This window comes from Pteropus vampyrus, unplaced genomic scaffold, assembly GCF_000151845.1.
Source record: "Pteropus vampyrus isolate Shadow unplaced genomic scaffold, Pvam_2.0 Scaffold5, whole genome shotgun sequence".
Lineage (NCBI taxonomy): Eukaryota > Metazoa > Chordata > Mammalia > Chiroptera > Pteropodidae > Pteropus > Pteropus vampyrus.
The window spans coordinates 9,657,644-9,672,637 of record NW_011888786.1 but is presented as its reverse complement, the minus strand read 5'-3'; the positions used below and the strand labels follow the sequence as shown (position 1 = coordinate 9,672,637).

The window sequence follows — 14,994 nt, the reverse complement described above, 5'->3', positions numbered from 1 at the left end:
TTTTGCAGGTAGCGAGCAAAACACCAGGCAAGCTGGGACATGGTAATTCATTCGCACTCTTCAGCTGACCGACTGCACCAAGGTGCTGAACATTCTGTTTTCCCTCTTGATTAAATAATCGCAGATTTATGCTGTCACAAAGAGAACCATGGCATATGTTTCATAATTTGTTTAGCTGATTCCACATACTTTTGATAAACAGAGGGGTAAAGGACATTTCGAATATATGTATGGGAAAGACCAGGAAGAAGCATCACAGGGGCATAAGTGGACAGTGAAGTGAAGGGGATGTGCCTCCTCTCGCCTTTTTCTTTGTCTTCCTGCTTCATCAGTTTATAAAAACATGGTGTTAAAATCTCCAGTTATAACTGTGGATTCGTGTAGTTCTTGCTTCAATTCCGTGAGTTTTTTGTTCCATGTGCTTTAAAGCTCTATTACCATGTGCATACACAGAGTTAGGATTCCTGTGCCTTCATTATGAAATGTCCTTATTTATATGTCTTTGCTTTGTAGTTTATTTTGTGTGAAATTGAAATAGACACAGCAGCTTTCTTACACTTACTATTTCACTATATATATAAATTTTTTTTACATTCGAAATACATGTATATTTAAATTGCATCGTTTACAAGATAGCATGTGTTGAGTCTTACATTTTTATCCAATCAGACAGTCTCTACCCCTTAAACAAAAAGTTTAGTCAGTTCACTTTAAGTAATTAATGTGATTGGGCTGATTCTACTATCTCGTATTTGTTTTCTATTTTTCCAATCTTTCTTGTTTGTCCTTGTGTCTCCCTTCTGCTGTTGAATTTGTCCAGTGAATTTTCCATTTCCAATATCATACCTTTCAGTTTTAAAGTTTCCATCTGGTTCTTTTTTAGTGCCCATTTCCCCATTGAGACCTTGCATTTCTTAAATTATTCTGCCCATTTTTCCCTTTTAGTCGCTGAACATATTTATAATGCCAGTTTTAACATCCTAGCCTGCTAAGTACCACATCTGAGTCATATCAAAATCCGTTTTTATTGACTGGTGTTTGTTCCCTTGATCACAGGTAACACGATCCTAATCCTCACATGTCTAGCAACTTTCTAGTGTGTGCTGGATATTATGGTGATATAATGAGTCGGGATTATGTTGTTTTCTTTAAAGATGGTTAGTTTTGTTCTGCAAAGAAGCTAATTATTGACAATTTTTCTTACTCTGGCTTGGTTTTATTCTCGTTAGGGTGATTCCATTTCTCATTTAGTCTTCATTAAAGGACATTGCCTTTACTCTGTTGCAAGAGTTTGCAAATATTGTCTGTAAAAAACCAGGGAGTAAATATCTCAGCCTTTGTGAGCGGTATGCGGCCTCTGTCTTCCTTTCCTCCTCTATCTCTCCCTCTGCCTCTTCCTCTGTCTCCTCCTGCTGCCAATGCTGCTTTTTCACACCCTTTAAATAATGTGCAAATCATTCTTAGCTCATAGGACATACGAAAACAGGTCACAAGCCAACTCTGGCCATTGCTTCCCAACTCCTGCCTAAGGCATGGTACTTACTCCTAGCATGTGGCCTTGTGAGGTCTCAACTGAATGCCTACAGTGTTCATTAAAGACAGTTCATTCTGGATTGGCCAAACTTCAGTGTCTCACGGCGCTGTACAACTGCTAGCCCATCAGCAGCCATTCTCTCCTAAGCCCCATGAAGCCTCGCTCTGGCTTCTCTTTATATACAGACCAGCTCTCAGCTAAGGACCCATAAGAAACCCGTATGCTCCATCACACCACACTGAAGTCCAAAATGTGCCCCAGGCAGAAAACTGGGTGACTGTGGTTCACTCTATGTGTTTCCCTTCTATCAAAAAACATAGTCTAGCATTACTCATTTTTCAATGACTGAAACTAATTTCCTCATACATATTAACATGCTTTATATTTGCTTATGGCAGATCAGTTGCTTTATCAGGGCCAGAATGGATGTTCCAATAAGTTCCATCTTAAAAGGGTTGAGTTTTCAATAATTCTGAGACCTATGAGTAGAGATGCACAAGGAGCAGAGGATGAAGATGAGCAAAATTTCTAAAAAATACAGCTTGTTAGTGTATGACACTTGGAATTAAATCAAGAGAGATTAAAAAAAAAAAACCAGAAATGATGAATGAAAAGGACAAAAGATGGAGGCAAGGGTAAAACTAAAGGTGAGAGCTACCCGAGAGCTAAATGGAAAGATGTCGAGTGAACAGAGGAGCTCAGCCTTCCCTGGGGTAATTTTCCCTCTGAGGTTGAACTTTTTAGGAAGGTCCCAAAGAGCTGTCAATGTCCTCAGTGTCTGTAAAATGGTCTTACCCTCAGGAACAGCACTGATCCAAATCTTATAAAATACTTATTCATTACATCATCCTTACAGATGATTTTGCTCTCCTCCATTCTAATATTGTTGATGACTGTATTTTTAAAAAGTACCACCACCATTCGCTCTCATCATCAACTTCTGGCTTTTCCTAAAGGACTTTGCTATATGCAACAGGCTAAAAAGTAGGTGTTTAGCAAAAACAGGCCTCCTCAGAACCTCCGTGAAAAGGACAAGGTATCCTTACGTAGTGACAATTTAAGTAATAGACTCATGGGTACAGACTTTAAGCTGACACCACATAGACAACTGCAGATTACAGCAGGGGACTGAGTCAGGGTTTCCAGGACTCTTTTTGAGTTCAGAAGCAGCCACTTTGTAAAACGCAGACTGCAGACACGATCAACATCCAGTGCAACAAATGTGTTAATTATATGGGATTCGATGAACCGATAAGGTGAATACAGTTGTGGCTATTTGTATTGGGATATTATTTATCTACTTATTCTATATTGGCATTATTTTTAATGTTCTATTTTCTTATGGGCATCTTCTTCTTGATCAATTTATAAACCTTATTTTAAACTAGCAAACTATGATACATAGTGAGCAAACTATGATACATGGGCCAAACCCAGCTCACCACATGTCAAATCTAGTCCATAACATGACCAGTGTGTACACGGTGTGTCTATGACTTCTTTCACACTACAATGCAGGTTGGGCCACAGATCTCACAGTAGAGACCCATGGCCCACAAAGCTAAAACATTGACTATCTGGTCCTTTATAGACAAAGTTTGCTGATCCCCGTTTTTCGACTATGCTTTTTGCAAACTGAAATGAAACGTTATTTAAATAAGCGTTTTGTTCTCACTGACACCTCAAAATTTAGAAACGAATGCTTTTTACTGTCTCTGCTTTTAAAAGAAAGGTAGTTTTTCAAGGGGTCAATAAGCTGTTTTTCTTTTTAAACAGGATATAGTTAGAAAAAAATCAGTTGTATAACCAAAGCTATACTTAAAGAATCATATGAAAACAACTCTCATTTAATCAGGTATGAGACACGTTCTGTTGGGGAACAGGAGCTGTGCTTCCTTCATATGTGGAAGCCCATTCTGGCACCTGTCCTATGGCTTTTGGGTCCAAAAATATGAGGTGGAGAAGAGAATCGTTTCCTAGTAGGCCAGGTATTTTAGCAGATTCAGGGAACCTCACAGTGGGAGAGAAATTCATTCACGTTTATAGGTACTCTGGGCAAAACTGGTAGAAATGATTTTCTTGGGTTTGGTTTTCTAGTCTGAAAACAGGAGTGAAAATTAGAGCAACAAAAACTTCTCCGGCTTACTGAAAAGACAATACTAGATTTCACGTACGTTCTCCAAACAGAGGTTAATCTTTTGGCCTTTGTGGTTGCTTGATACCATGTGGCACTAGGTTGGCTCGCCATATTTCCAGGAAATTGGTATATTTAATGGACACTTCTGCACCAGTGCTGATAAATCGGAACAAAATAAAATAAGACTAGCTTTTGTGATTAGGAATAATCTTCAGGAATTTTTATGATCAAAGAGGATGGCTGGCTATTAAGAAAAGTGTCTTAAACCTGGAAAAAAAAGCAAAGGGTTTCTGCCTGGTGTTTCAGTGCTGTGTTGAGTGCCGTCTAGCAGTTATTCTGATTCTCTAGGTGTCTGCACCTTTATTTCACTTGCTACTTACTATTTAGGATATTTTTCAATTCTGTAAGGGTAGAAGTTAAAGCACAGAAAACAGATAGACATGTAAGTTATTCTTGTTCCATAAAAATGAAAATGAAATTTGTCCCTGGAGAGATGCAAATGAAAATAGTATAACCCACAAGTTATGGTTTATTTGATACATAATTTAGCAAGCTTATTCCAGGATCCTTTCAATGACTTTACATACTTCGTCTTTTAAATTTTCTTTGAACCGGCTTCACCACTCTGCTGAGTCCTTCGTTAATGAGTTTAATAAATCTTTGACAGAGACTCACTTAAATATATATATAGATGCTTCGGTAAGATATGAAAGCTAGAGAGAATTAAGGATTTTGCTTTTTCTTTTAAGATAATGAAGATCTGAGCCCGTATCACAATATAAAACAAACAAAACAAAACCAAAAAGCCATGGAAAGACAGATACTAAAAACACAGTAACGAGGAGATACTGCATAGGTATCCAGCACTGTGATAGGTGCTTCATACATACCATTTCATTTAATATGACAATAATGGAGGCATCAGCATCCCGACTGAGATGAGTACATAGGCTCGAAGAGGGTAAGGATATTTGCCCTCTATCACAGGCAGGAAATGTCAGGGCTTGTGCTCAGAGCTATCAAGACTCCGAAGTACATTTTCATAATTACTACAGCATATAGTTCCTTGAAGAAAATGGAAACAAACACACACACACACAGAACTGGAGAGGGAGAGAAGTGGCAAAAGGTGCTTCACGATTTTTCAAGATATAAAAACGAAAGCTACAAACAAGACAAACAAAAACAATAAATAAAAACTCATAGACACAGACAGCAGTATGGGGGTTACCAGAGGGGAAGGCGGGTGGGAAAGGAGGGAGAAAAGGATAAAGTGGGTCAAATACACGGCGACAGAAGGAGATCTGACTTCGGGTGGTGAACACACAATGCAATGTACAGAGGATGTATTACAGAACTGTACACTTGAAACCTATATAATTTTATCAACCAATGTCACCCCAATAAATGTAATAAAATTAAAAAATAAAAAAGATATACATTCAGGCACCTTGTTTTTTCCAAAGGGGCAGGTCCTTCTAGAGTTTTCTTTCTATAGGTAGCAATTCTTACGTACCGATGTCCGCATGATGAAATTAAGATAAAAAATATTGAGAATCCATACAACAAACATACCTGGGAAATACGGAGAAGCAGCCGGGGTTTTGCACCCGTTGTTGCTGATGCCCGGCCTCAGTGTCTGCTCCTCTCCAGGTGTCTGCTCGTCTCCTTCCATCACTTCCTCCGGGTCGTTCCTCCTGTGTCATCTTCTTAATGCTGGTCTTCCCTGAGCACTCAGCCGAAGGCTGCCACCCGCCACCGCAGCCGTGCCTTCATCGAACACGTCACACGACTCATTTGTTTGCTGTATTCCCCACTAGAATGTAAACCCCACGAGGATGGGGCCTTTTATTTTTTTTTAACTGTTATATTCTAGCATCTAGAATGGTTCTTGGCACATGGTAGAAAGTCAAAAAGTTTAAATTTTATCTTGAGGTCAAGCAAATGTCCAATGACACTCCCTAAACACACACACACACACACACACACGCCTACCCGAGAGAACAGAGTTCTCGGGTAAAGCTAGACATGAGAATTCAGCTTGTCCTCTGGCAGATGTTTGTCTTTACTCGAAATCCACCCCCTCTTCTTATCGGTAGAATTAAGGGCAGCAGCATACCAAAAATAGAGAGATAGGTAGATTAGATGGATAGATAGGTGGGTGGGTGGGTAGGTAGGTAGGTAGGTAGATAAAGTACTAAACTATTCTATCTCCGAGCTTCTCTAGCTGAGGATGGCTCTGTGCATGGTTCTGGCTGATGAGCTATAAAAGCAGGTTGCTGGGTGAGACTTCTTGAAAAGCTCTTTGTCAGGCTATCGCGTTAACTGGCACACGCCATTTTGCTTTAGGCCCTCTTTCCGCCTGCCATGCGAATGGGACACCAGAGGTAGCAGTTATCTTGGGCCATCTGGCAACTCAGGAAGGGTAAGTGGAGAAGCCTAGTTGCTGATGGCTTCACGGAGCCACTGGACAACCCCTGGAATGCCTCCCTTTGGGCGTCCAGTCACATGAGGAAAAAGAAACCCCTAATTTTTTGAGCCACTGCTTAGTTGTGTGAGCTGTGACTTGCAGCTAAATGTAATCCTGTTAAAACCGAAGGTCTAGGCCTTTGCAATTCACTTGTGGGAAAGTTAGGTGTACTTGGCACCCATCCAGCCAACTCTATGGAAGATTATGGTTTGTTTAACAAACAACCCATCAGTCACCGCAGGACAAGTGCTACAGAGGACAAGAGAGTAAAAGGCCAGCTGCTTTTCCTGTGCAGGCCTAGAAAATGTTGGGTTTTCCCAAATTTCTCTCATCGTTAAAAAAAATAATAAAGTCTCAGAGAAAGTAGGAAGGAGGAATGAAATATTTCCCAAATGGACAGGAGGGGAGGAGAGGGGAAGGGAGGGGAGTCCCTTGGTTTACAGGCTAGGAATAAAATGCAGAGATATCGTGTGTTCACCGATACAATCAGAATCATAATCAGGAAGATTTTTGAAAAATGTATATCCTGAGTCCCTAGCCTAAAATTAAACAAAACAGAAACTCCCAAGTCAGGTCGCTTAAGGGTCGACTTTGAGAAGGCTCCCCTCGTGCTGCTGACTTACGCCCTGGTTGAGAACCGCCTCTCCAGTGGTCTCGCAGTGTGAAACTTGTTATAAGTTGAATTGCGTCCCCACAAGTTCATGTTGACGCTGTAACCCCCAGTGTGACTGGATTTGGAGACAGGGACTCCAAGGCGGCAATGACGGTTAAATGAGACCGTAAGGTCTTCCTAATCCGATAGGACTGGAACACGCTCGTGCCTGCTCGCTCCCTCGCTCTACCAACCCCCCCAACGCACACACACTCGTACACGCAAGCACTCCATATGAGGACACGGCAAGAAGGCAGCTGTCTGCAAGCCAGAAAGAGGGCTGTCACCAGCGCCAGATCAGCCTGAGCCCTTGATCTCAACTTCCAGCCTCCAAAACTGGGCGGTAAATAGGTTTCTTTTGTTGAAGTCCCCCCAGTCTGTGATGTTTGCTTACGGCAGCCGTAGGTGACTGATACAAAGCCTCTAAGTCAAGGTGGTAAGCACCCCTCTAACTTTACTTTCCTCTGCTCCCCACGTCTCTCGGGGGTCCTTACTAGTCTCCTGAAAGACCCTACTCATTCTCTCCTTTATACTTGTCTTCCGTTTGGAAACCAAGTTGCTAAATATTTACTGAATAACTTAGTGCTGACGGTAAAAGGGAATCTGTAAATATATAAACCAACGTGTTTATCTCTCAAGCCATCTGGAAGCAACATATATAATAAGAGAATCCTTTTTCCCATGCTTAACGCTTTCGATGATTTCCCGTTGATCTCAGGATCAAGTCCAAGGTCTTAGCTCCGGCCTGCGAGGCGCTGCAGTCCTGCCCCTTCCGCTCGCTCCCTGCTCCGGCCACGCACTCGCCTCCGCCTCCACCTCCGTTCAGTCTCCTGAACTTGCCGTCTCTTCCTCCCGCAGCCTTTGCGCACGTTACCACCACCGCCCGGGCCAGTGGAAGCCCGCTCTCCTCCTGCTTCCTACTGACGCCACGGGGTTAAGTGCAAATGTCACTTCCTCAGCCAGGCCCCACCTCACCTTCAAGTGAGGTTAGGCCTCCATTAAATAATCGCATAGTCCCGTGAACCTTTTCTTCTTAGCACTAATAACAAGTGTAGTAATCTAAATAATTGTTTAGAGGTTTAACAAGGCAGGTTATAGTAAGGACTACGTTTATCTTATTGTCGTTAAGTCCTGCATTCAGCACATCACAGGTTCCCACTATACAATTACTGAAAGAATAAGATCTATTAATACAAAAACCACATTAATTGCCAGATATGTAGTATAACCATTAAATGCTGGGCTCAGGAGAGGAAGGAGAGCACCGGGCCTGGAGAGGCTACGTCACTGTACAGAGCAAACACCTCGATGGAGCCTGAGAGGAAATAATCCGGTTCCCCCGTTAGGCCTATTCCGAACACACTCGTCACTCAGAGTCCAGCTCTTCCGAAGGTTTCTCGAAGGCAGCATATTAGTTACTCCGTGCCATTGTGGTCCCTTCCTTCCCTGGAGCCTCCATATAAGACGATGGAAAGACAGCATACAACGCTCACTTGCATTGGGTCACAGTCTTGAACTGTTTCCTGATCATTAAACTTAACCATCTGCAGCTTAAAGGTCGTTGTAATATGATGTGACAAATGCGTCAGAAACACAAAGTTCTGGACTTTCACAGAAGTGGTATGCACTGTTTGGGGCGTGTACAGAAGGCTTCCTAGAGATACCTGAGCTGAGTTAAAGGTGTAGAGTTAGTGGCCCAGGACGGAGAGGACATTCCAGGGAAAAGCCTCAGCCAGGGCAGGCAGGGGGTGGGGTGTGGGGGTGGGGGAGCGGAGCAGCCCAAGCTCTTTCGGGAGCTGCGTTAAGTACTGTGCAACTGGTTCCATCCATAATGGCAAGCCACCAGGCCACATCGTGGTCTTTTTGCTAGTCGCTGTTAGGTTTATATCTTATCCTACAGGCAATGGAAAGGCATAAAAATATTTTAATCAGAGGAAAGCAGCATGTGGCTAAGAAAGCTCACCAACAAGAGAGTGAAAGAGGGTGAGCCTGGGTTCAATTAGCTTGTTGAAGTTGATAAAATGAAAAATGAAGACGGAAAGGCCCCGGGCAACAGGGAGAGGCATTAGCCCAGAGACTCAGGGATTAAATGGACAAGATTTAGTGACACATTTGACAACAAATGCACCTTTTCCCTCCCTACGTCCCCTCCTTTCCCAAGGTCCCATGCCTAGTCATATTTCCAGGTTTGTTTTCTTACCTTCACTTTGAAGGTCAAAGGCAACCTCTGGCACAGGAAGTAGTTCACTGTTGCATCCAGACTTCATTTTATTCCCCCTCAAACTCCCTTTCTTTTAATTTCTTGTCACTATACTTTTTAGCTACAGATGCACATCTCGAGTGTTAATAGAAAGCTTTTTCGAGGATAAAACTTGAATAGCTGGTTATTTCAAAAACAGAACATAAAAGCCACATTCTTATTTTAGAAATCTTTTCCACTTCCTAAGTGGTGGTACCCTTTGATCTCCCTAAAATCCCTAAAAGTACCATCACTCCCAGAACTGCAGGTCTATAGTATTTTAAGAGTTGGCATACTCACACGTGGATATTTTAGGACTAAGATGCTTCTACTAAACAGGTGGGAATTAAGACATAAACACAAAATATTCTTAATGGAAATGCAGCACTGGGATGGCTGCCATATTGTAAAAGTCCTGCTTTCACAGGGAACTAGAGCTTGCCAGAACACTGTGGGGAGTGGAAGCAGAAGCACTGCCATCGCTTCAAGGACTGCAGACTTGGAATGGCTGAGCCACTGTGACTCCCTGGGACACACTTGAAGAGTTTCTCTCACAAGGTAGAAGTGAACCACTTGCCTTACCTTGAGCTCATTGCTCGCTTGCTCTCTCACTTTTCGAGGCTTATAAAGACATTGCAACACATACAGTAAAAACTGAAACATCAAGATAACGGAGAATCTGGCAGTCGAAACTCTGTAACTTACAAAAGGACCCTGGGCATTCTGTCTCAATCCCTTCACATTGGTAAGAAGCCAAGGTCTGGACCGAGGTCCCCTCTACAGTGTCCCTTCTGGGCCTACAGCAAACAGTGCCATAGAGAGGCCCCTTTAAAGGCCACTTTGGAGACATGTAGGTAACTTCGAGAAATCCCAATCACAGGACAAGATAAACTCCTGAAACTTGGCCTGAAGCCCATTGACAACAACTGATTCAAGATAGGAACAGGCTGGCCTGGACAAATCTGAAGGAGAGTATCTTTCAACAGAGACTATTCTGTTTTAGGGCTAGGGATGCGGGAAAGGACAGTCTTTGATCAGTATTATGAGGGCTTATTTGAGATTGCTCAAATGCTGTTTCTCTCCAGTAAGCAACTTAGAACAAGCACCCACACAGCTATTACAAAGTGTTTGGCTGGAACTAGGAACTGCAAGTTCATTTGCCACAACAAGACTACTAGTTAGTAGGAGCCCAAAACTAACTTGCTCCTGGGCCTACTCTGTTTCAGCCATAGCAAATCTCTCCACATCTTCAGCAAATTAGCACCTTTAAATTATCCTTAATTTAATAAATACTTTTGAGCTACACAACCCCTCTCCCCATTAGCTCCCATCTCCCCAACATTTATCTGGTTTACATTTCTATCACTGTCCTTATTACAAGGATGTTTGTTTGCTCTCTATATCTTATTAGTTCGTTTAGGGCAGGTACCTGTCACATTAGTCTCTACACTTCCAGAGCTTATCATGATGTGATACATGATAGATTATTAAACATTTGTTAAATGAATTAAGTAGATTCTGTACTGACTCTTATCTGTAATTATTTGAGGAAAATCTACACATTCAAGACATAAAAATAAGAGATAAATAAGACTAAAATGTAAATCTAGGTTTTCCTTCACTGATATTTTTAAATAAAATATATATATATGATTTTTAAAAAATGAGTTTTAGTTGGTAAATAACGAATACAAGAATAGCTACATTTGAAAGACTGTGTAAGACTTAGAAAAACACGAGGACCCCAATAACTCAATGGGCAAAAGTAACAGACAATTCACTAAAATGGAAACTATGAAACATGAAAAACTTTCCAACTATAGCAGATGTATTTACCTATTATATCAGCAAAGTTTTAACCAATTGGTAGTTCAAAAATGATGGTATTAGTAAAGGGGCACTCATACACTCAATTTACTGGGTGAGTATAAAATTATACTCAAGGTATATGTGTGAGACTCTGTATGTACATAGATATATATTTACTTATAAACTAAAAATCTATACGCTTTTCTATACATTTCTAAAAATATGTATCATAAGGAATCAAAATGTTGACTAGAATTTATGTGACATAACTTGGAAATTAACCACATGGTTCTACCACTTACTATGTGGCCTTCAGTAAATTATTAATTTTCTGGGCTGTTTCCTCATCAGTAAAACGATTTTAAAAAGCAAAGGAAAAAAGTACCTACCATAGAAGGTAATATCTATTAATGAGTTTAGAACAGTGTCTGGCACATAGAGCGTTCAATAAACGTTAAATGCTATTAGTTCACATATCAGAAAATTCAGACACAGTCTACTAATAAAAGGATGATTAAAGAGATTATGGCTAATCCATACAATGACATAATATAGTCATTAAAATGTTCATGAGGAGTTCTTGATGATATTAAGAGAAATGAATGCTTATATTAAATGAAAAAGCCTGATATAAATTACAGTATCAATATAAAGAAAAATGATCTAGCAGGAAACATACCAAAATACTAAAAGCAAGTATATAAGCAGTAGAATTTGACCTGCTTGTTGTTTTTCTTCTTTATACTTTTCTATCATGAATTGTTTTTTATAGTAAGGAAGGTATTGCTTTAAAAATCAGGAAAACACCATGGTTTTATAAGGGTAAAATAGGATAACAAATGGATAATTTAAAAAAGTTATATTAACACCCAATTCTTCACATGTAAATGATGTAATACAAAAATTACATGGTTTTCCAAAACTCAATTATTTTCTGTTGAATTTACAAATACAAAGCATTGTACTAATGCAAAGTAAATATTATAAGAAACATAAAGCCGTAAGTATCCCTTGGTTGAATGTTTATAAATGAGTGTGTGAAACTTAGCACAAACAATGCATCCCCTGACTTAAGACGGCACACACTGTACTCAGGCCAGCCTCACCCACACCCCACCACAAGTTCCAGCATTGGGTGGTTCCGATCCAGAATTTCCTTCTAACCTTAGACAAACAGCAGGCTTGCTGGAGCTCCTACAGCCATTCCTCCTCCCAGCTTCATCCATGCTCCAGGGGCTTTTACCTTTTCTATCCAGCAACCTATAAAGTTCTCATCCCTTCTGCAGTTTTCAAAGGGAAGAACTTCTGTCTGGTCGTAAGGAGGAAAAAGATAAGGTAGTCCCTTCACTTTGAAGAAACTTTCCAGACGCTTTTCAATTCTTGACACACAACTTTTCCCCTTTGTAAACAGCTTTAAGAGCTTATGTTCCTCAGCGATTGACCTTTCAGATTTTCTTACCTTATAATTAGTCTAAAATATGGGTCCCCAACCCCCAGGCTGGGGACCGGCACTGGTCCATGGCCTGCTAGGAACCAGGCCACACAGCAGGAGGTGAACGGGGACGAGCCTGTGATGCTTTGTCTGTATTTGCAGCCGCTCCCCAGCGCTAGCATCACCGCCTCAGCTCCACCTCAGACCATAAAGGATTCTCATAGGAGTACCGGTTCCTCATACCACAAAGGTTGGGGACCACAAAGGTTGGGGACTGCTGGTCTAAAATTCTATGTTCATTTCAGTCAATCAATTTTTGCCCTTATAGCACTATTCAAAACATAAATATCTGTGCATATAAATATCATTCAAGACCTTCAGTTTTTAACAAGAGTATTAAAAAAGAATAAACAATCATAATTTACAAGAGAATTCAGGAAACTGTTCATACTGTTAATACATTGTTTCTTTGGAGAAAATCTCAAATAAATTTCCTGTTTACCAATCTGCATTTTCATCCAAACAGGACTGGGTTGGATGTTATGTACTTTGGGCATGATGCTAAAAAACCATTCCAGCTAATATGCATCGGTTGTTCACCCAAACATCCATCCACACTGCATTATCCAGATTATTTATGACTGAATTTTTAAAAGAAGTTGTTTATGTAAAACTTCCCAGATATTAGAGTACTTTGTTGCTCTATGTAACCATCTTCACAGTAAAAACTGCCCTTATAACAACCTATCAGTTTAATTAACCCCAAAACTACAAATTAATACAACACAATCTAAATGCACCATAAATTTATATTTGTTAATCTTGATATTAGAACATTTAAACATTTCGAACTACATAAAAATATGACAAACAATATAAAATAGAAAGAAATTTGTTGACAATGTACTTCCAAAACATCACTATATCTTATATTGCAATTAAGCAACAAGACAGCTTACATAGCTCTCCAGAAAACATGTAGTGTTTTTTAGTGGAGTGTTTCAACAAAACTCAGCACAGCCCCACACAATAATATCTCCAATTTATTATCTTTTCCACAGTACAAATTTTTTCACAAACCATAAATCCTTTGCAGTTAAAGTCTGTAAACAAGTGTCTGAATCCCGACATCCCCACACCTTAGTTTAAGCTTGTGAATGTTTTAAGTCCTCTGATCAAGTTTTAACTTCCACTTGCGTAAGGAATCAAGAACTTTCTCTCTTCTAATTACTGATATTTATCATACAGCCTGCGGTGCAGTAAATCACAGTGAAAGCCCTGGGAAAAAACAAAACGACATGATCTTTACAGCAGGACTTGGAACTTTATAATATTAAATGCATTTAAAGAAGCTTCCCCTAATAAAAGCGTGGGTTTTCATTTCCAGAAATCAGGTCAATTAGAAACCCTAGGTTCTACTTAAAAACCCATTTGATCTAAAAGTGAAAACAGTCCCCTAATTCAGTCATTTTATAAACTTTATACAGTTTCACTTGCAGAATTTTTTTTCCAGTCTGGAAAACAGTAGTGCAATTAGTTTTACTTCTTTTATTTAGTCCAGGATGTAAATAGCTCTGTGGAAAGATAAGAAGATGCTCTGGTAAACAAGAAATTTTTGCAAGCCCATGCTGGCTTACTAGTCCATTAAAGCTTGTAAGTCCATAGTGGCTTTCAACAAAACGTTGTATATACATCACTAATAACAAAGCAGAAATAAATAGGCAGAAAGGACTGTAAACTGTCTCATCTCTTAATGATTTTTCAGTAATAACTGGCTTGACCAATTGATTATGTAGTCATTTAAATAAGCAGACAGCAGACAGTTGCCCTTAGGACATTTCACTATGGCATCCAGTCTGGAAAGCCCCAATGGAGTTACATTCCTAAAATTAAACAAACAAAAAAAAAGAGACTGGAAGATGGGAGGGCGGGTAAAAGTTTAGAGATGCCACTTGGATGGAACTCCATCAAGTCAGCCAGTTCATTTAGATTTCTTCTTAAAAAGGCTTTTGATTTTCGATGGCTTTTTGCTTTTCTCTCCATTATGACAAAGGTCGTGTGGGATGCTGCTTATCCTGGCAACATGTGGGGCTTCCTGAACCCGTTTACTGTTGCTGCCAGCTGAGGAACAGGACGTGTGGCGAGGCTTAGGCACCGGGATCCCGCTAGAAAGCTGGTTCATGCTACAGGACTTCTCCAAGATGCCATTGTACACTTTGCTTGCAGGACTGAAGATCATGCTCTTAGTTTCCGTCAGACCTCCACAATCAGGAGAGCCCCGAGAGAGATCTGCAGTGACGGGCGAATCTCCTCTGGAGGAATCTTCTAGAGAGAGCTCATCTCTTGATATCTTTCGAGGAGACAATGTTTGGTATATCTCAAGGCTTGAAGGAGGAGACTGTTTCCTTCCAATGGAAGAATTTAAGGAGTCACATTCTGAAGCTGTGTCTGGCACTTCCCTGGATGAGGCAGAGGCAAAGGTAAAATTTTAAATCAATACTTTAAGAGTACAAGTAGATACTCTAATTCTAATTAAAACAACTTTCATCATTTCAGTTATCAATATGTAAAAAGGGGAAATGCTAAAATTTATACCCACTTCAACAAAATTAGAAAATTACAACTTTAAAAAATATAACATCAAATTTAGTGTTTAATTTTTAACATAAACTAATAATGAAATCTTCTAATCAAAGAAACATTAAGTTATACCTTCTTCAA

General features: G+C 40.1%; 1 protein-coding gene across 1 annotated transcript in view; it reads right to left on the bottom strand.

Annotated features, from left to right (window-relative positions):
- Positions 1-13,064: 13,064 nt before the first annotated feature.
- STIM2 (stromal interaction molecule 2) overlaps positions 13,065-14,994 on the bottom strand; it is a 119,402-nt gene continuing 117,472 nt past the window's right edge. The window contains exon 13 of the mRNA XM_011365948.2: positions 13,065-14,732. Within this exon, the coding sequence (XP_011364250.1) occupies positions 14,255-14,732 (478 nt within the window). The 3' untranslated portion in view covers positions 13,065-14,254. The remainder of the gene's footprint in view (positions 14,733-14,994) is intronic.